Source organism: Oryzias latipes, chromosome 7 (assembly GCF_053564925.1).
Source record: "Oryzias latipes strain Hd-rR chromosome 7, Olatipes_Hd-rR_3.1".
Lineage (NCBI taxonomy): Eukaryota > Metazoa > Chordata > Actinopteri > Beloniformes > Adrianichthyidae > Oryzias > Oryzias latipes.
The window spans coordinates 10,642,990-10,665,197 of NC_136243.1; the positions used below are offsets into that span (position 1 = coordinate 10,642,990).

The window sequence follows — 22,208 nt, forward strand, 5'->3', positions numbered from 1 at the left end:
AGATGTTTTTATCAGGCATACTCAAAGAGTAAAAAAGTGTTAGCATACTGTTTTCTACATTAGCATGCCATGCTAGCTTCAGTATTAAGAGAAATGCCTACAATAATTGGGTATTACATTAATATTTTACTTATTGCTGTAACTAAGTGGTGTAGGGCATTAATCAACATTTTAATCATTACATGCTAAATAACTCTTCCATTACAATAAAGCATTTGCTCAAAATGTAACAGGAAGACCACAAAGAAGGAACTGATAGAAAATTACTTATACTTTTATCCAAATAAATTTTTTTCCTACTTGTCATCAGTCATTTAAAATTGTAAAATTTATTTTGACTCAAATTACAGAGTAACATTTTACTGTAAGGCTTTAAGGACAAAAACATTAGTTTTTGTGTTCCTGGTAAGCGTTTTTAATCCTCTTTCATTTGGGCCAATCCGTTCTGCAGTTGTGGAATTGGGGAATTTATTTAATCTTCTTTTATTATCATGTCTGAAGGCACACAGGAGTCAAATTTTCTATTTGTTTTTTCTAAGTAAATTGCCTATTCTTTAATTTTTTATGATCTCAACTTGCCAAAGAAATCATTCTTCTGTACTTGAACAAAAATAAAAATAAATCATTAGGAATAATCTTTGCATCATATCACCCCTGTATGGAAGTTTAAAATAATTTGTATCAGTACATGTCTACCTTTATATTCTTGTGCTCCAAAGTAATACAGGACTCATGAAATGTAATTCTGAGACAGTAACACTGTTTTAAACAACAGCAACACCTATTAGCTGTAACGTCAACCAAAAAATAACCCTAACCCCAGCTAGAATTTAATACGCCAGTAATGGAGCAACACAAAGAAAGTTTGGATGCTAAGAAAGGTACATTACTCTAAACAAGGACAGAATGACCCAGAGGAAAGCCATAAAATAAGCTTTACAGTAATAGAAAATACTGTGAGATTCTCCTGAAATTTGCTTAAAAACAAAGGTTTTGACATGAGACAGAAGAGTGTGAATGTTCTCTTCATCTTCCTTACGTATTGTTCACTATCTGGAGGCGTTCTCCCTTCCTGAAAGACAAATCTGAAGCTGTTCGAGACTCATAGTCGTACAGAGCCACAAACGTCGTCACGCCACCTGCAAGAACAAAAGAGTTAGGATTTTACCAGGAGAATCAGTGTGTTCGGTGAAACCAGCCACAAATCAGGGCCGTAGGATTTCAGAGGAACCAAGCGTCTCACCTGCTAGAGTGATTCTAGTGGAAGACGAAACAATGTTGTTGTCCACACCTCCAAAGAGGGTCATCTCTGCGTTAGAGGCCGCCGACTGATTGTTCAGACCTGTGTCGGCTGTGGGGTTTCGGTTTGGAGTCAGGGACTGCTGACCAGAATTGAGGTGATGGCTGCCAGCCCCTCCCCCAGAGCTGGGGTTACCATCGAGGCTGCGGGTTCGCTGGCCGACATCCTTGGGCTTACTCTTGGTTGCCCCCATAGCCAAACCCTTCAGCACAGTTAAGGAAAGAGAAACATCTTAGAGATTTCAGTTAAAAAATACAACAAAAAAGATGTCAAAGCACTGTAAAAAAACAAAAAAACAAACTGCATCAGAGCAATTTAAAGAAAGAAACTAGATCTATGGAAAAAACAAATCTTATCTCTTCTGCAAAAGCTTGCTACAGAAACCAGAGACAGGCTGGAGCCTGCTGCTAAATTCACAGACTCATGCAGACCACATGAAACGCATTTCCCCTCAAATAGAGAGGCAGCTGTAGCGCTTTGGTTTCTGTGCAAACAGGAGACCCACTGCACCCTGCTGGCAAACAGACATGCCTAAACGCACATGTCTCAGACACACAAGTGCAACATCCAACTTCCCAACATTTGTTATTCCACGTCGACTTCTCGTCCAGGGAGACTCTTGGACACGTTTTTGGATAGAACTGAACTGCTGCAAAGGGCAGATTTAGGTGGTGGCAGCTTTTTCTCCGACTTATGAAGTTACTTGAAGTGATGCTTTACCGCGGGGAAATAATTACACTAATCCTAGAAAATTTCAGTGAGTCAAGCCGCTGCTATAGAGGATAGATAAAACCACAGGGGGTCCAGCAGCGAATTCTAATTTCACAGAAAACACAAAGAAGGGTTGAGTAGGGGTGGCAATCCTTCTGATCGACAGTTGAGGGTGAAAGTGCAAGTGGGTAGAGTTAAGCGATCCTCCCCACCCCCTCTCTGACTGTTAACATTTGACGCCGAACTCCGAGGGGGCTAAGCATCTGTTGGATACACCAGTGCGAAAAGCTTCTCTGATCCACATGCGACAGGTTTAATCCCAAAAGAATCGGGCGACGATGCTCATATCAGTCATAGTGACAGATGACATACGGCAGAAAGAATCCAGCAATAAAAAAACACAGCATGACGCCTCACCTCTTACCAGGATGGATGTCTGTCAATGATCAACTGCATAATATCTGGGTCAAAGCTTTGATTGGCATCATTAGAAGAAAATATTGAGGGCTCAATGAGTCGGACAGTACAGATGTAGCATGTGTACCCTTTTAGACATGCAGCAAGAAAGACTAAAGGCTAAAGGACCTGCTCTGGTTTGGGTCCCCTCCAGACAGACTGGTTAATAAATCATTTGAGGAAGAGCAGAGATGGGACCTCTCATCTTCAGTTGTCTGTCAAATAAAAGCCATTACACACAGAAAAAGGCTTCCTGTCAAAGAGCATTGCCCTAATGGCCTTTGGATGGTACTTAAAAGGGGAACATTTTGGAAAAGAAGTTGGCTGTTCTTGATTTGAGAGCATTTGGGTGATATATTAGTGGTGTATTTGGGACCATAGTGGTCTGCAAATATCTCAGTGAGCAGATTTGCAGAGGATTGTGGCCAGGGGAGTGTTTTGGCAACAATCAGCGGAAAGAAATGTATCACGATACACACGTCACAATATTGTCATGATCCATGGGCCACTCCACCTTGGCACCTCAACTCGGCAGTGCAATCAGCTACTTTACTTCTGTTTGCCTGCCATTATTACGAGTTGCAGCACTTCAGTCAGTGTCAGGTTGTCTTCACTTCTGTTTGGTTGCCAAGCTCCTGAGCTGCCTTCCCATTCCAAGTTTGCTTTCCACCGGTGCTGACCTGTCGCCTCTCTAAGAAGTGTTTGGAGTTGTGAATCTGTTTTGTTCCCCACAGGTTTTCAAGAGGAGAGACTTGCTGAAAAAAAGCAAAACCCCAACAAGATAATCCTCAGTCTGTGGTCTGCCCTCATGCAGTCCTTCAGTTTCTCCTGCTGCCATGAGCATCCCTCGCACAGGACGGTAAACCCCCCGTCATTATCCACTATTGTGGTTGGACATATAACTTGCTTCTCTTGTGCAGAAACTGCTGCTCCACCTGCTGGCCTATTACCATGTTGCTCCCAGAGGCTCCCTTTTATTGTCCTACCTGAATCCCAAAATAAACCTTTTTGTGCTTTAGCCGGTTGGTTTTCTTAGGGTTCATATCCAAATCCCTGACAGATATGATGTATCCCAAGACTATCAGAGACAAAACATCCCAATTTTTGAAAGAGTGTGTTCACCTTTCTGTACATCCCGTCAGGGTTCGCCACAGGGAATCAGCTTTCACGGATTTGCATATTTGATTTCGCAAAGATATTTATGCCAGGTGCCCTTCCTGACACAACCCTGTATTGATCCGGGCTGGGGAACGGCACAGGGAGACCCAGACTTCGGCCTCCTGATGGCTACTCAGACCTCTGGAGTAAACACCAAACCGTGCTTACTCCAGACCTAAGGAAAGTAGGCAAGTAAGGAAAAAGGACATGTTTTTTTGTTTTTTGGGGGGTAAAACAATATCTGTGACAAAAAAATCTAATTAGTATAGAGAAAAGATTAAACTTTCTAGCAAATTTCCTCAGAGAAATCCTAAAATTCATCTCTTTTATTCAATTAATACGTTCTTGGTTGTTCTTTGCTCTACAACTTCTAAGAAGCCATTCCCTTATGTTGCCTCACACCAAGAAACATGAAGAAGGCACAGAAGAGGTATGAGCCTTTGAGCTCATCAGATCTATGAACGCTTTTGCCACAAGAAAAATAGACATAAATGAAGTCGCAAAGCCGGACAGGTTTGGCTGGACAATCAGGTGAATCGTGTGAGAAGAAAAAGGAAACGAGAAGCATATCCTGCTTGGAAGAAGGGAAGTCAACGATTCTGGCCTCAAACATCTAAGTTACTGTAAAAAAAAACAAAAAAAAAAAAACAACTGTCAGAGCATGAAACTCCCTGAAGCAAGGCAGGAGGATGAAGAGTGCAGAGGAGGGGGGTTGTTAATTATGCATAAGATCTTGCAATGAATTCCAAATCCCTCAAGTCTCCAGAGCTTTGGGTAATGGGAATAGTCTTTTAATATTGCTGCTGGGCATACTATTCTCCACAGAATTCTTCTGTTTTGCAGCATTTTTTCATTGGAGGAGACTAAAAAGCAATTCCGGTCCTTTCATAGCATCCTCTCACTTAAACGATGGACCAAGTGTCAGCATCTACTGTTTGAATGGACAAGAAAGTGGTATTTAATGCCAAGAATATTCTTTGGGTTCTCAAACAAAAAAAAAGAAGTATGAATCTTACCAAATCAAACCAAATCCAGAAGGCTTTGATTGTTCAGTTTGCAGGTTTAATGAAGGCTTTGCTGCAATGACGATACAAACAAACTCAGTGGATGATAGACTACAAAGAGATGGGGCATAAATAATTAAGTTGGATCAAATCATAGCTACAGTAGACTCATAGTTGAAGTTTAAAGTTCCATTTACAAATTGATCAGATTTCAATAATGCTACTGAGAAAATATTTACTTATTTTTTTACCCCTCAAAGCTCACAATTATACTGTTCTTGTTTTTAGGCTTAAAGAAATGTAAAAATACTACAACAAATTTATTTTCCATTCAAGTGAATGGCGCCAATTTACAACAAATGACACCTAAAGAAGCCGTTTATATACAACCAACACTGAATGAAGCAAAAATGAGACTTAATTACAATGGTAAGGATTAAAAAACTCCAACCAATTCAAAGATCCCTAGCTAAAAATTGTCAAAAATAGTAAACTCTAAGTAGGTTTTGATTGTTTTCACACATGGTGATCTCAGACACAAACTTAAAGACTGAAAACTGCGTCACACAGGCACTACGAACATTTTGAACATTTTCCATGAATGAAATTTCGGTCTTTATGCGTATTTTACGTAGTTTATATTTCAGAATTGACAAAGTCTTTTTTTGGTAGAGGTGAAACGTTTTCAACTTTAAAAACCAAGTCCACATGACAATTTTTAAACCTACTACTGCAATTGAATCAACCTGGATGAATGAGAGTCTTCACAAACGTAGTTTATATACAATTGTTACATAAATCGAATGCAATAGTGCGTGAATTTTGCGAGATACATACGCAAATTTGGGGCTTCCAAGACTGTACCATGTATGTCCCTGTATGTCTAATGGACTTTTTACACGTGTACCAGCGATGTAAAACTTTTATATTGCATTTAGGGTGTACACATCCCGTTAAAATTATTTAATTGATGCACGAATCACTAATAAATTGCTTAAAAACATGTTTTTTGTGTGGTTTCTTCGTACTTCTTCCATGTCTTTATCATGGTTCATTCACGATACATCTGTGAAAATTTCACGTAAAGACCTAAACTTTTCTCCCTTTCTCCGCGTATATTCTAGTTTTAATCGGTGCAATATGAGCAAAATGTTTGTAGTGGCTGTGTGACAGGGGCTTAAAAGCTGCCCTTAAAAAAATGAAAAAATGCGCAGTTCCAAAAACTGCTCTACAAAAGGCAGTGTTGCAAAGCATTAAAATTGACCAAAAACAAGAAATAAAACAGCTAAACCTGGTAGTCCACCGACAAGTACTTTACTTAAACAGCATCTGCACCTCCTCACTGCAACATGTTCACTAACGCACAAATGCTTTTGTTGCTCGTACTGGTCCGCTTCTGACTTATCTCTGGTTAGGAGCTTGTGCAGTCAAACTGAAGTGAACTGCACCAGGGTTCACTTGCAAGTGAACTGAGACATCTGTGCATTTAAATGACCAGCAGGTTACACTGGAGTGCTCTACATGAAATCCCCAAATGCTGAGAGTGTAACTGAGAAAAATAGAAACTGATAGGAATGGAAAGAAACTTCCCACAACCCCCCCACGAGAAATACTTCACATTTCTTAACAAGGTGTAGTTCAGGAATTTACGCTAAATTACTCCACATTTTGCTATAGCTACACTGCCTGTGCTTTACTCTGTAAATCACCACTACATTTTTTTTTTTGTAAATCAAGATGTTTTTTAAAACCTTTTTATGAGATAAATAAATAAATGGAAATAACTGTAATCTAACTGATACTAGATGGAATTTTTACTTGTGAATGGATAAAAATTATATTAGCTAGAGTTTAGATTCTGTTTGGGTTTGGACTGATTTGGATGGAAAAAATGTAAAAATATATAGATTATTGCGATGTGCATTGGAAACATTCGTCGTGTCCATAAGTCGTTTAACTCTGCCAACAAACAATGATGACTCTTTTTCATTTAATCAGACTCTGACAGATGAGCCTGATAAGCTGAAAGGCAGAGGTTCCGGATGAGGACGGTTCCTGTGAAATGAAGCGATGCGCCTCTGAACCCTGTTGGACATATCCCACACACTGTAACCGAGACAGATTAACATTAAGTTGCCGCGGGCAGGCCTCCTCCGCAAGCCCTCTTAAGAGAGCTGAGTGAGCAGCAGCTGCCAGACTACAGGAAAATACCCGCCTGTTTTTATTGCATTTACATAAGCAGTACATAATGCCTTTGCAGCAGCGTGTGCACGAGTATGCTGCTCGCATGCATTGGGCAGAGCTAAGTGGGCCACTCATGGAAACACAGCATCATTCTGGATCAGCGTCCTGAGGATGCTCACGTTCGTCTTAACGTTCAAATTACCGGGGAAGCGGAGGGAGAAAGGGGCTTTTGAGCTCTCAGGTCACGAGTTTGCCAATTCTACCATAATCCAGCGCTGCTTGTTCAATCCAGATTATCAACATCCGCTCCCAAATCGAGTTCGCCAAACGCAGCACTGACATTCCATCTGTGCCCTGTAAACTGAATGGGTGTTGCACTGACAAAACCAGACCCACCGGTTTAACCAAAACTGCTGCTGCCGCTAGCCCTTCAACACATCCCTACACAAGAGAAGAGCACAGAAAGACTGGTTTCTGATTCCGAACAAACACTGGAGATGGAGCCTTGCTGTAACGTCAACAAACATGAAGGCAGGAAATGGCCGTTTGGGTTTGTTTGCACATGTTCACTGTCCCTTTCCATGTTAAACAGACACCTCCTGTTTCCTTTTGTGTTGATTATTACAAAGTGTTAAGCTGGAACAACACATGGAAGTCCATAGTTGCCTAAAAACCAGTGTTCCTCTATGTAAACAACCCCCCCACATCACCACCAGCACCACCTTCATAGCAGGAGTCCGCTGAGTCCTGCATAAAGTGTGTACAAACTCCCCCGCCCTGCACACCCATCACGGGCGGACACAGGGGAGAGGGGGGTGGTGGAGTCAATATTTACGCTGCATGCACACATCCACTCAGCAGACCCGGCTGCAGCCGTGGAGGTGATTCCAGGCATTCCACAGAGCAACACGGTGCACATTTGCAGAGGAGCTGCACACAACGCCGTCTCTGCCAAAAACCCCTCCGAGAGCGCCGCGTGCCTGTCTGATGAAGAAAGAGGCCAGATTAGCTGGAATCTGGGACTCGTGCAAGAGACACCCGTCACTCATTTGCCAGAGCAAATGAAACAACGCGCTGTGGGATGAAGCCAGACAGACAGGAGGAACATGTGAGGTCATCCGGTGAACGGTTTATGTTTTCTGCTATGCTTGCCCCTATAAAAACAGGACGCTTATTAATTTCCACCAGCCTCCAAGGAGCCTACAGTGGTTTGGGCTTCTATAATAGGATCAGGGGCCGGGGGCCCTTCTCCCCTTCACTTAGCAAAATGTACATATTTCTCTGCAGCAGCATTGTTTTAGACAGGAGGAAAAGAACAAAATCCTTGTGATTGCATTGAGCCCCGTCCAATCAGGCCTTAGACTCCTGACATCTCTCTCCTGGTGGACCCGAGCGACTGGCCTGATTTACTCTGGTCCGTCTGTAGTGCGTCTCCCGTGCGTTGTGCGGGGGATCCGTCAGTTAGTTTACATCGTCTTTGTTGGGTCGCTGGATCAACACAACGGAGATGGACAGTCAACAGGTGGACCAGCCTCCATGCTTACCCTATAAGCTGTATAAAAGGACTGGACTGAGCGCATGTCACATCACCCATAGAAGAATGCCTTACTTCCAGCTTCAGCGATTTGAAACCAATTCAGTCGCTATATTTCCACGATGCGTGATTGGAATATGTTATGCTACAAGTACGCATAACATATTCAGAGCAAGTATGTTATGCCGACTTGTGTCAATGGTCTCGCACCGCCATTTTGGAGCCAGATGACAGTGATTGGTCCGAATCATCTGAGTCAAGGTTTCTATGGCAACTACTGTCGCCAACCAGGAGTGAGCATGTTCAATGTCCACACCCCTTCCACTAATGGCGGTTCAGGAGAATCTGTCAATAAAACATTCGAGGTAGGGTCCACATGATTTTACTGAGGCATCAGATTGGTCAGTTTATAACTTGAATTTTCAAGAAGGTATAAAAGAGCAAGAATGGTTATTCTGAATTATAGAGCAATTGACTTTTACAGTAGCTATTTACTGTATTATGACTCACTGCAGGAAGAAATGACCTAAATCCAAATTCACAGCAGCTTAAAACAGCATGAATGACATAAATCTTTTACTTTAATCGGAACCTTGTGTCAAATTCATTTTAAGAGAAGACAAAACCTTCAAAGCTGCATTTCTGGATAAAACATAAACTGCATCCACTGCTGATTTCATAAGACTGGTGAATTGTGAAATCTTATTATTTGGTCATTTAGGGAAAATTTTAAATCTGTTTTATGGACAATCTTTAGGTAAATATTTAACCCTTTAACACCTGAGCTTCAGCGTTGACATTATTTAAACAACCATAAATCTTCAACCATTAACACAATTTCTGTCATTCCAATGGATTCTGATGGTGATAAGGCAGCTTTCCGCTGATATACAACAATTTACAGCAGTGATGTATTTACACACCCAATGTAAATCAGCTGATTCTGATAGGGATAAGCAACACATTTCTCAGCGTCAGGATCTTTTGGACTTACAGAAATTATGTTAATGGTCAAAGAGTTACGGTAGTCTGAAGAGCTGGTTTTATTTGCCGTTGAAAGTGACAGCTCCAGTAATAAAGACTTAACGCAGCTCTCTGTAATATGTCTCTACTTGGGTACAACATATTTGGTGATGACAGATTTATTCTCAGAAAAAACAGAGCAGTTTCATCGTGCTGAATGTAGAAAAATGGAAAAAGGCCAAACCTTAATGGAGACTTTTTCCCCCCCTGAAGAGAACACACTTTGGTGTTTTCCATCTTTCCGGTTCGGCTCGGCAACAATTTTATATACTGCAGCCACGTCACCGTGGGACAGATCTGAACATGTCAAACCGAAAAAATGTAATCTTTTCCACTGATACACGCAGTGAATCCACTGTCACAGTTTCCATCAGTCACAGGGGAATTCTACCTGCAAGCACGATTTTAGTCATTCTGATTTTTTTACAGTGCGGTCACCTTTTATCTTAGCTCTCGTCTCAGTGACTGTTATACTGCAGACTTTTCACCTGCTCTGATTTCAAATACTGGGTGTGGCAGCTCCCAGTATTTGATGACACAAACACAGGAAGTCCATGTATTCAAACCTTGGATTTTCTTTTTGCAAACTACCAAGAATCATCTTATTTTGACAACCAACCGTCGGTTTTTGGTTGATTAAAGTAAGTCGGTGGTGAGGTTTTTCTTTGAGCTCATTCTCTGCTTTTGTGTCACTTCCAACAGCAGATTTGATTTTTTATTCCACATGCAGATGAGATCTGCAGCATTTGTTCAATCACTCATATTGACTGTATATGGACTAAGTGACCCCTCCCCCCTCGCATTCCAAACAGGAAGTACCTGCTGGTTGCAAAAAGCCAAAATCCCATACTTCTATCGAAAAGCGCAAAATTTTTGCTGTACTGAAAGTTTTTCGCGTCATAAACTGACCAATTAAATGTTTCTAAAAACACACGTGGTCACATGTTAAACGTTCGAAACGTTTGAATGATAGATTCTCCTGAGCCCGCTTTCCAGTGGAAGGGGTGTAGCCTTCTTACAAGCTTGCTCCTGGTTGGAGAGAGTGGTTGGCATAGATGCGATGCCTCAGACCAGTTCAGACCAATCATTTGCTGATGACGTCTGCCTCCAATGTAAAGGCGATTCATATCACAAAAAAAATGGTGACCGAATCAACATAATTTGGTTGGATCCTGAAGTAAGCCATTTTTTATGAGAGACACAACACTTGCTCGCCCATTAACAGACAATGATGACTCAGAGACCAATAAGTGGAACCCCTTTGCTGACTCAAACGCCAACAGTAAAAAGCAGTTAACTAGATTTACTATTAACATACTATGGGATGTCCTCCCACATAAGGCATGAAATGACATCATTAGGTTGGATCCAGAAGTCAAATATTTTCTATAAAGGACGCCCATTGACTGTGAATGTGAGATGGCTAGCTCCACCAATGCAAGTTATTATAGTGCTAGTCATTAACTGGCCAATCAGATGCTTCAATAAACAGATGTGGTCTCACTTCAAACAATGGGAACATTTGATTGACAGATTCTCCAAAGCCCCCATTCAAATGGTAGGGGTGTGGCCTTCCAACAAGCTAACTCCTGATTGGCAAAAGTGGTCGCCATAGAAATTATTTCTGACTGACTTGGAACCATCACTGCTCACTGACGATTTCTGGCTCCAACATGGAGGCGTTCATATCGCAAAAAAATGGAGACTGAATCAACTTAGTTTTATTGGATTCTGAAGTAAGCCATTCTCTATAAGTGACGTCACACTCACTTGGTCCAGTTTTCATTTATAGACAATGATGACTCAGAGACCAACAAGTCCAACCCCTTTGCTGACTCAAACGCCAAAAGTGAGAAACTAGTTTTTACTAAACTTACGACTAACTGTCTTTCGGATTTCCTCCCACATGAGGCTCAAATCCTTTCGATCTGCACCCTGCTCTCAGCCGCTCGTCTAAATATGGTCATTATATGAGCTGAAATTATTAACTCAACTGGAGCCACGAAGGAGAGGGAGGTTGGGAAGAGACGCTGAAGATAATCCGCAATCTGCTCTCCTCCTCCAACCCCCTGCCTTCTATAGAATACTTCCCGACGCTTGCAGTCAATCTCCATTCACTATTTGAGTCGTTTTTCGCTTCCAACCAAACAAAAGCTTTGATGTGTCAGCTGAATGTCACACAGGTTAAAAGATGCTCTGAAGATCTGGAGGAGGTGTGCAGGAGCAAATGGCAAAATCAGAAAAAAAAGAAACGTCAACCAGAGAGGACTGACAAGCCATTGAAGAGCACGCGGGCTACGGGGAACTGAAGCGCTGCGGCAGCACCACCTCAGATTCACCCCCTCTCATCACATTTCAAAGAAGCAGCATTTTAGCTGCTCAATTCCACAGAGACTCCTGTGTGCCTCGTGCCTCAGTGAGCCAGAGCTTTTTTAGGGCATCTATCGTTTAGCTTCTCATCTGCACAGCAAGGGGGGGAAATAGGGACCCCTGCAGCTCTAAAATCTAAAGCAGAGTCCCACCTGAGGAAGAAATTACACATATATATTTAGGTTTTATGAAACAAAGTCAAGCTTCTAGCCTATGCAACCTTAAATAACTGAGTAAATTCTCCCTTTTTTTGTTTTCTTCATACTTTTCTTCAATTTCTGGTTTGATTTCTGAAGTTTGTGGAAAATCCTTTTGGCACAGTGCTGTGAAACTCCTTTCACTGAGTTGAGGACTTCTAAAACCTATGTTCCTGTTTGAAATTGTTGTAGAGAACGGCTGCAAGATCCAACCTTAACCAATGGAAACTAAATTAGATCAAATTATCAAACTTCCACCACCATGCTTGGCTTTTCAATTGAAAAATTTGTGTAGATGAAGTCTTTGTTTTTGCCCCAAATGGCGCAGGAAATCAAAGTCAAGCATTTCCACTTTGCTCTCGTCTGTACAAAAGACACCTAACCCTTCAATACCTTCAGTGTTTACGTTCTTTTTACAACCGAAACTCTTCAACCGTTTATATAACAAACGCAAGTCCAGCGCTTTCTGAAGTGGAGAAAAGCACCGAAATGCAACACTTTACAGTAGTGAAGTGCTTACGTGATCAATGGAAATCAGCTGATTCTGTTGCAGAGAAGAGCATCTTTGCACCGTTATGCAACACTTTACGTTAGCAAAATGTTGCACATCAGTGCGAAGCGATATGAAGAGACGCTTTTCTCTGCTCAGCTTATTCATGTTGATCGTTTAAACCATCAAAGAGGTACAGCATGTCAAAGAGCGTGTGTTATTTATGTGTTGCTGACAACATTATTCCACATTCCACTGTGTTTTCATTGTTAGGCGACATTGTGATTTATTTGTTCCAGCTGTAAAACTGTTACAAATTTATTGTTCTTCAAAAAGAGACAGTTTTTTCTATACCATACTTATGGTTTCTTGCAGCTGTTCCATAATAATCTCTATTATTTTGATTGGTAACTAATGCCTGTTGAGACGAGATGAGGCTCTTGACTAATTCTTATACTAAAAAAAAAAAAATCTACCTTTGGGGCCACGTTTTTGCTGATGTTCCAGCAAACACAATTTTCTTTTCGAAGATGTTGCATTAACAAACATTTATCATAGAACCACACATTTGCTGAACAACGACTGTGGCTGTAAGATTTAACTTACTTAAAGTTAAGTCTAAGTTGGTGTTTGTTATTTCTAAATTAATCTAAAGCGATGGGATGAGAACTAATTTTAACATTTTTTCTTAGATCTCATTAAATAAAATACTAAATAGAGTAATCAAAACATTTATAAAAGCTTATAACACATTCATTGACTTTGATTTAAACTCACAATTTACCGTTTTCTTCTCAGTATGACCCCAGATATCTGGAACTCTCAGAGCATAATTATCTGGGAAAAACCCAGCAAAGTCGGCTGTCTCAGCACACACCCAGAGAAATCTGTGTCTGCTGTAAGAAAATGCTGGGAAGAAGGTTGGAGTCTATCGAGATCCTCAGAAAGTTTGTGGGAAGATCCAACAGAGATGTGCATACCAGCCAGCAGTGGATGCAGTTTATTGTTCCTTAATGATGTAATAGACCAGAGGTTTGGTTATTTTGTGCTACTTCATGGAGACTATCTTCAAGAACACATTACCACTGACTGTATTTGAGAACTGGACGGAGTGACCCCTCCCCCCAGCATTCCAAACAGGAAGTACACGCTGGCTCCAGTGAGGCCAAAATTCCATAGACTTCTATTGAGAAACAAACAACTATTACTCAGTCTATGTTATTTCAGTTAACATGTTCTAGCTAATCATAATTTCAATTTTCACAACAAGGCAACATCTGTATCATGAAAAAAAGCAAATGAATTGGCTTCCCTTTGTTGGAGCCAGAAGTAAGCCCTTTTCTACGGGTGACATCACACTACCTCAGTCCAGTTCACATATACAGTCAATGATCAGCAAAGACCTCGATTTATTACAAAGCTGCTTTTCAAAATCAGGAAACGGTTAAATTATCCAAATGTTTGCTAAAAATAAAACCACTAAAAAAAAGAACAGGTTTGCTTGAAATGAGCAGTTTCAGTAGAGTTCTGTCTTCAAAATCACCTGGAGTGAATAAGTCTTTGTTAAGATCACTGTTCCACCTTTACCTTGTACCAAATATAATATAATTTCTTAGTGATGTGTTCTAACGAGCACTTGAACATAGTTTTAGCTAAAGCCTCTGAAATGAAAATACTTTTGATGCGTTTACAGAACCATCCTCCTCAATCCGGAGGGTTCCACTTTTAAAATTAAGCCAATAAAAAGCCAGCTGTCGTGATATAACCAATCAGGAGAGGCTTGTCTTTAAGATGGACGTGTTATCACACTTTATCCATAACGTTTCTGCTGTAAATTTATGTGACCATGTTAGCAGCTTGTGAGGACCAAAACATTTGGACACACATCCTTTAAAGTCCCTCTCCAATATTCTTGTGATCCACTTTTTTTGGCCAAAATAGAAAAAAAGGTCGTTTTCTAGGACAGTCTCTGCAGAGCAACTTTAGTTCATTAGATATTTTGCCTCTAAGTTGTGGAGGGACTGTTGGCAAAGAGCAACCCCACCTCCTGATTCACAACGATTTAAATTCAAACGATAATATTAATATTTGTCCTCAATCATGAGAAAAATGCTACAAGCACATGTTAAAAACCCGATTCTCATCAGAGTAGGTCTTTAAAGAATATAACAATATCATATATTATAATAAAGAAAATTTTTTTTAGTATTCATATCAACTAAAAGCACAAAGCGTGAGTATAACAGGCGGTCCAGGTGAGTCAGGAGCAAATTGTAGCATTTGTGGCTTTCCTGCAGGCAGCAGTGTGGCTGAGCTAAGTCATAGCTGTGGAATGCAGAGCAGAGAACAAGGCGAGTTGGAACTGCTCACCTGCTCTGACAGCCCGGAGCAGGAATGTGTGAGGAGCAGGTAGAGACAGTCAGTCCAGGTTGTTGTTCCGATGCATACAGTGGCCCCAGGCTACACATACAACCCGCCCCCAAACTTTCCCTTTCTGCAGCCTGTCAGACTGCAGGGAGATTATAGCAGGTAGGCCTGGACAAGGAATCACAAATGTATCCTCATCGTGATACCAGCCTGTTGTTGGAAGCTCATCCGTAATGGATAAATTGTTACTTTACATGTTTACACACATGCTCTCATGGCAGCTTGAAGTATTTAACAGGTCAAATACCAATCATGACAACCCCCTTCACATCCCTAACCAATCAATTGAAGCCTGCCTCTTATGTAGACGAGACTCATTTGGAGTATAACTTGTGTTGACTTTTATTTAAATAAAATAATGTATTAGTTGTTTTTTGTTTTGCTATTTTTTCATGTATTCCAAGTCAGAATTTTTACCATTAATATCAGTTAATGCCCCCTACAGAGGCCTCAACCAGTGAATGAGGAGCAGACCCTGCTTAGGTTGGACTCAAAGGCTTTTGTAGTTCTTCGTCGTCAACTGACACACATTTCTGTCCTCTCCTGTTTTAGTCTTTATAGTTTCATTTTTACTAGTGAGGCTGCTGAATATTTGAGGATGGATACAATCACAGGCGCTTCCAAATCTGTGCCAGCTCTTTCTGCCTTCCTCCAGCTGCTGTGGAAACTCTCACAGTGGAGTCCTGATCGCAGCGCTGATCCCTGCTTCATCAGAGATAGACAAATAAGAAGGGTGGACATGCATTAAAATATTAAAATGCCTTTGTGTCACGCTTCATCGTCCAAACATAACTGCTCTCTGCCGTAACATTTCCATAACAGATTGCAGGGCAGAGCCCCCCCCCCAACACAAAAATGATTTCCTCCATTTCTCTTTAACCAGCCTTTGTTCCGAAGGCCCTGATTTCAATATTCAAATCCCGCTCGGCGGCGGGGTGAAGCTGTGAACGCCGGTCGGTCTGATAACGCTGCTCTTTTCTGCTAAGAGAGGTCCTGCTCTGCAGAACATCTGGTCCTTCATTAGAAACCCCAGCTCAGGATTACAAACGCTGACAGACTGGTGGCCCAGACTCGCTGCAGACGCCTTTCAAAGTGGAGATGAACACGGTAACTGCAAGGCGAGACAAAAATGACAGGATTCCTGAGTATTACAGGTTCAGCACCTAACAATCAAACGCCGGCAAAGAATCAGGCAGACCGTAAGGCACCAATGGTGCAGCGAGTCAAAGCTGACGGAGAAAACCAAAACATTTGGCAAAACCCGAACTGCATCAGCGTTTAAGCAAATAACACTTAAGCTACTCACACACACACCCCTGAGCAATGCGTGTTCCAGCGGCAACTTCCAGTGGAAAGTCTATGTAAACACATGTAAACGTGTGCTTGGGGTTTTTTGGGGCGTTTTTACAACAGTTTTCGAGCTCTCCATCCAAAATGCCCGGCTCCTGAACCCATGTTGCCAGCTAAACCAGGTCGAACTTTGACCAATCAGGGACTCGGATTTGGTGGTGACATAGGGAGCAGGTGGTGCAGCTCACCAAACTCAGAGCGTAGCTGGTTTATCTGGTGAACCCAGACACGGCGATGAGCCCGACGACATCTGCGTTTGTTTTTAAAATAAATATATGCCAAGGCCACTCTCCTGACATGATGGTAATCCATATTTGCCATGGCGACGGCGCTTTGCACCACGCCTCTTCCAAATGTAGGTGGTGGACATGCGCTGGTAAAAAGTAGAAAAAGAAGAAGCCCCTCCCTGCTTGTCCAGTGTGAACACCATGGGCTGAATGTACACATGTACGTACACACCAGTGTGCAGCTTTACTGTGCTACTATTGTAGGTCTGGTATGAAGCTACTTCATCTTTGAAGAAGAGGAACCAGAACTGTGGGCTGCACAATGGTGTACTGGTTTCAGTGAGAAAGCCCTGGTTCCGGTCCCACTGACCCTTCTGTGAGGAGTTTGCATGTTCTCACCGTGCATGTGTGGGTTTTCTCCAGGCTCTTCGGTTTCCTCCCACAGTCCAAAAACATGTTTATTGTTTAATTGTTGACTCTAAATTGTTCCTAGGTGTGTAAGTAACTATGCGTGTGGCCGTATATCCCACCTTTACCCACCAGTAGCTGGGATAGGCTCCAGCAACCCTACAGCTGGTTCTGAAGATGGATGGAACCAGGAGTGAAAATGGTTCCACAGAAGTTCATAAGAAAACAAAGATGACGTGGTTTTCAGAGGATTAGAAGTGAATATCTAAAGCAAAGGCTGTCCAATCCCAGTCCTTAAAGGCCTACATGAATGGTATGCTAATCACATCAACAAATTACTCAGTGGAAAAAAACTAGTAAAGATCTAAATTAAACATTAAAACAAAAGATAGATAAAACGTTATTAATCTTCCAAGGGAGAAATTCAGGAATGAATGATATGATATGTAATGTATGAAATATGAAATGATAATAAAACAACATCACATTTTAGAAATAAAAACCAAAATGTGAAAAAATAAACATTTTTGCGGAAAAAAAAGGAATTTCTAGAAATCAAAATGAAATGTAAAAAGAAATAAAACAAAATAAGAAAATGATGCTGTTTGAGGTTTGAAGAAGGGAGAAAGCAGAAAAAGGTTTCGGCCAAACGTTAGTATAGAGTCGATTGATCAATCACTGAAATTTTGCAGTGGGTGTGGCCTAAATCTTGGTGAACAAAAGTCATCCTCCAATCCAATTTTCCGTTTTTGTATCACTTTCATCTTGAGTTCTGGAAATTGCTTTTGTTTACCGAAATGTTTAATTTTTTATTTTGTTGTTTTGGCATTACGTTTTAGTTTTCTGGAATTTTGTTTTGATTTCCAAAAATGCTATTTTTTGTTTGTTTTGCTTCTTTCGTTGGGATCTTTGATATGTTTTTGCATTAGGTGATTTGTTGGTGTGATTTGCACTTCAGGGCCACCGTACTGGAGGTGAGTCCGGTAATCACCTCCAGTTGGGGCAGAGACAATCTAAAAAAACAATTTGGACACCATCTTTCGTGGGCTGAGGTTGACCGTTAAAAGATGGCCGATCATGTGACACATCAGCATCACAAAAGAAAATCTGCCACCAGTTCTAATCATTATTTGTATGTTGTAAGTTTGGCACTTTTCTTTTTTCTAGCATCAGAGTAAATGGAGACTGACTTTCTTAAAAAAACCCTCTAACTGACTTACCTGGCTCCAGTTGCTTTCTGTTTTCAGCACAAGCTTCAACCCGGAAGTCAGCTAGCTGCACCATGTTTTAACTCAACAATGGGAATACCATCTGATTACTCTGTCGTTATCCTGAACCACAATCTGTTATTTTGCTTGAAGACTGGAGCTGCACATGCAAATCCAGAGACAGTGATGATAAATCAGAAATCTGGATGTGCCGGGGATGGCGGACCAGTGCACCTCTGGTTAAACTGGACTTCTCCCTAAAATTACATTTATACTTTATAGTATTTTAGATAAAGACCATGAAAGGCTGAGATTCATTCTATCGTCTTTAGTTACCTTTGTTTTAAGGTTTTGGAAGACGTTTCATGCCGCAGTCGTAGTGGTTTTACTAGTTTATGTGAAAATAACAGCTGCCGGAGAAAATCAAAGAAGGAGAAAAAAAATTGTTCAAGTCAGGAGATCATGTGGGGAATCCGGCATTAAACGTCTGCCATCAATTTGACCCAAAGCGCATTGTTGATAAACTCCATATGTGAGAGTTTTTGCAGGAATTAGGATAAATAAAAAGCAGAATTTCTACTTTTATAATGAATGAATATAATGAACATGTCAGTTCAGGCTACAGTGACTCCCAGAGCAAAGAGAACATGGTGTTTTTTTGAAAGAATGAAGGATCTGGGGGTGGGTGGGGGGTGTAGATGTACACGTTTCCCAGCATCCCATCCTTCTGACTGGGCTCCCACAGCTGCAGCGACACAAAAGCATCCTTCTAAAATGCCAAAGATGCTTTTTCCTGTCACAAGAAGAGTGTGTGGAGCGATGGAAACGAGGGTGTGAGGGGCCATCGCTTTTCCACAGAGACAACAGTGGTGGGATTGAGCAGAGATGGGCGGCCTAGGTCACCCTGGCCCGCTCCCAGAGCCCGGCCACAGGAAGCGGTCTGGGATCCTGGGAGGACACAAACCCTGCTCTGTTTGTCCGCATCAAACCACTATCAGATACTTCATTCAAAAGTCCAGGCTCCTCTGATATGGGGGGGGGGGGTTTAGTGGCGACTGTTCAAGCAGCGCGCAAGCGAACTATAAAGAGGGACGTGTGAGCGAAGTCCAAAAACACATCCAAACTGGGCCAGTGAGGGATGGATATGGACGAAAAACAGGAGTGAACAGGTGGAGCTGGCATTCCCACACTCAGCCATATGGCCTCATGTACGCGGGACACTAATTAGGATCAAATCTGGACCGCAGCGACAGACGTTTAGAGTCCATAACATCAAAAATTCAAAAGCCTTAGTCAACGGGAAGCCACATGCGAGTTTGGTCCTCTTGTGATTCTTTTTGGGGAGTGTCACATCCCTCTATCCTCCTGACTACCGGAGAAAAGACAATTTAGCTAAATCCACCAAAAAGTACAACTCCCAGAGCTCCGCCACTTCCCAGTTGGTACCACTAAAAAAGCCCCAAATGTCCTTTGTAGATACTAGCGATGCAACGATACGCTTTCTTCAAAATCGAGTTCCAGCCTTGTTTTTTGGGTCATGGTTTTGTTTTGGTTCCATTATGATGTTTATTACAAAACAACAACGAAAAATTAGAAAAATCCTTTTTTAATTTGCTAATAAGCAAGTATCAATGACAAAATGCACCAGGCTTATACACTAACCCTGGTGTAATGTAATACCATAATAAATACTAAATACTTTCAACGTAGACCTAAATGTATCAATTAAGGACGTTCAATACACTTCCCAGACGATTCGGTTCAACGGTGTAACACATGGTTCTGTTTAAAACTGAGAGATGGGACAGGTACCAAAAAGAGTTCATTCAGTAATACGCAGTGGTAGGGAGGTATTCCGGTTTAGAAGTGTCCACTACAAAAGGACAAATCAGCATTGTTAGTAGTTTGGAGGACACAGGCAGAATGAGAAGAGGTTTGATGGAACGGCTCTTCTCGTTGCAAGGAAAGTTCTGCAAACATCGCTACATGTTACAACCTAAATATCAGAGGGATTAAAGACTAATTTGTTCTGAAAACGATGGCTTAGTTTGAGCATTGGCAGCTGCTCTGAGAGCCAGATGTGGCTCATATGTCATAAGCTGACTTTGATAGGACCGAAGCCAGTCCACGGGCCCAAAAAGGTTCACGAGGAGCAGATTTGGTTCACATCTAGTGATTTTTTTTCTGATTTACTTCTGAGTCAATGCGGTCCTTAAGGGCCGCACTTGGGCCCAAAATGAAATGTGTCAAGTTCCATCTTGGATATGAAAGCCAATCAATGCTCCCCTGACATCAGGGGAAAGCGGGGCACTCGCTTAAACCAAACTCGGCTAGTGGGAGTGGAGTCTGCCAGTGCTTCCTTCACGTCTGCGACCAGGTCGCCTCTGACGGCAGAAGTGACCTGTCCCGAAGCACTGGATTCGCCGCGAGCGGATCAAGCACTGATGCCGGGGCCCGGCCTGAGGCGCACACTGTGCGGGAGAACAAAGGGGGCAGTTCCGCAGATGTGCTGCCGATTAGCAAGAATTTCACCCTCAAAAGCCCCTTTCCACCGATCCCATGGACTCTGACTTTTGACTAGAAGGCATTCATTGGATTCCAAGGAGCACTAGGTCTCCTTTGTAGACCCTGAGGTCTGGAGAGCACAATGGACCGTCAACACAGCAAGCACAGAAGGTCTTTCATCTCGACTTGATGGAGGATTCTTCAAGAACATCATATGTTGGGTCACTGTCCAGAAACAGATGTGACATTAAACTCAGATGACGAAACAAAAAAGTATCTAAATCCAGGATTATATCCAACATTGCTACAATTAACAGTCAACTCAGGGCTCCGCCGCCCCAAATGCTGATGCGACTCATGAGATCGCTGTACGTTGGTGTCATAAAGTCTGTGGTGCTTTCCAAAAGATAAACTGACAGATCCAGACCGGGAGAGTGTTGCTGTGTACACTATAGACAGACTGGTGTTTTAGTCACAATATCCTTAAAACCCAGAAATCATGACGGCCTGGCTCCTTGTGCAACACTTGACCTCTGCAGATCCCATCACAGTCAGCGTTTTGACCTTTGAGTTACTGAGAACATCATGAGACCACAGTGGAGCTCCAGGAAATCTACCGTCAAAATCAGCAAAAAAGAAACAAAACAAAAAAATAAAAAAATAAACGACTTTTTGTTTTATGAGCAGTTCTGCCTAAATTTTAGAGTTGAGATCTTCCTATGGATCTGACTGTCTGTTGGAAGACCGGACCCTAAGGTGTGGTCACCAGAGGATCACTAAGAAAGAGGTCAGACTAAAGTAAAAATCTCAACAGTGGATCACTGTTGTAACTAAATACAGATGTGGAGGTCTACAGTCAGAAGACAGAGAAGTGAGGCTTTTGTCCTCAAAGACCGCGCGTGCCCACCCTCCTGAATTATTGACAACCGTGAGTCTGTCTGGCTTTGCCAGCACTCAAGTCTCGCTTCCTCACCCTGAAAGGCTGCCGGAGTCTCAGCGGCAGGACTCTCCCGTCAATCCCAGTGTCTGCTTCCGCGTTAGACCATCAACTCCTCCGCCGGACGACTCCGTTAAAAAAAAAATAGTAAGCAGAATTATTGGAGGGTGGAGGCGGATCGGTGCCTCTGCGCCGGCAGCAGCGACCCGGTTCCGGCCGGGATCAGGACGGGAGGACGCTTCGCGACCGAGGAGGCATTCTGATGATCAGAAGAGGTGCTGGAACATGGGGACACCCGGGAGTTCCGCGAGGCTCCACAGCGACACCGGGACCGGATCCGAACGGCAGAGCGGGATGAGTGAGGGGGGCGGAGACTCCCGGGGATCCTCCCGCTCTGATTGGTTTGCGTCTTTAATGCATAATTGAGCTGTGATTTGGTTGAATGGGGCGCCGCGGGGGTGGGGGGCGTGACTCACCTGACACAGGTCCAAACATGCGCGCGTGCACAGGGTTTGATGAGGTCAATACTTTCTGATTTGCACCAACTAGCACATTCTTGACGTTTTCGCTCAAAATATAAATTAATTACACCCAAAAAAGATTAAATAAAATAACAATTTCTGTTCAAGACGACGAAAAGACTCGATAAAGCTCATGCAAAGTGAAAAAAACTATAATAAATGAAGAATCTCATATTTCGGCGATCAAACCTTTTTTCT

The 22,208-nt window shown here is 42.1% G+C and overlaps 1 protein-coding gene across 4 annotated transcripts in view; it reads right to left on the bottom strand.

Annotated features, from left to right (window-relative positions):
* src (SRC proto-oncogene, non-receptor tyrosine kinase) overlaps positions 1–21,880 on the bottom strand; it is a 39,747-nt gene extending 17,867 nt beyond the window's left edge. For 3 of the 4 annotated variants that reach the window (XM_011477601.4, XM_011477602.4, XM_011477600.4), the window contains exons 1-3: positions 21,526–21,825; positions 1,244–1,502; positions 1,040–1,139 (exon numbers count right to left, since the gene is read on the bottom strand). In XM_011477601.4, coding sequence (XP_011475903.1) covers positions 1,040–1,139; positions 1,244–1,493 — 350 coding nt within the window. In that variant the 5' untranslated portion in view covers positions 1,494–1,502; positions 21,526–21,825. Of the gene's footprint in view, positions 1–1,039; positions 1,140–1,243; positions 1,503–21,525 lie in introns of all 4 variants that reach the window. The other variant, XM_004071000.5, reaches the window with a different exon arrangement.
* Positions 21,881–22,208: the final 328 nt, after the last annotated feature.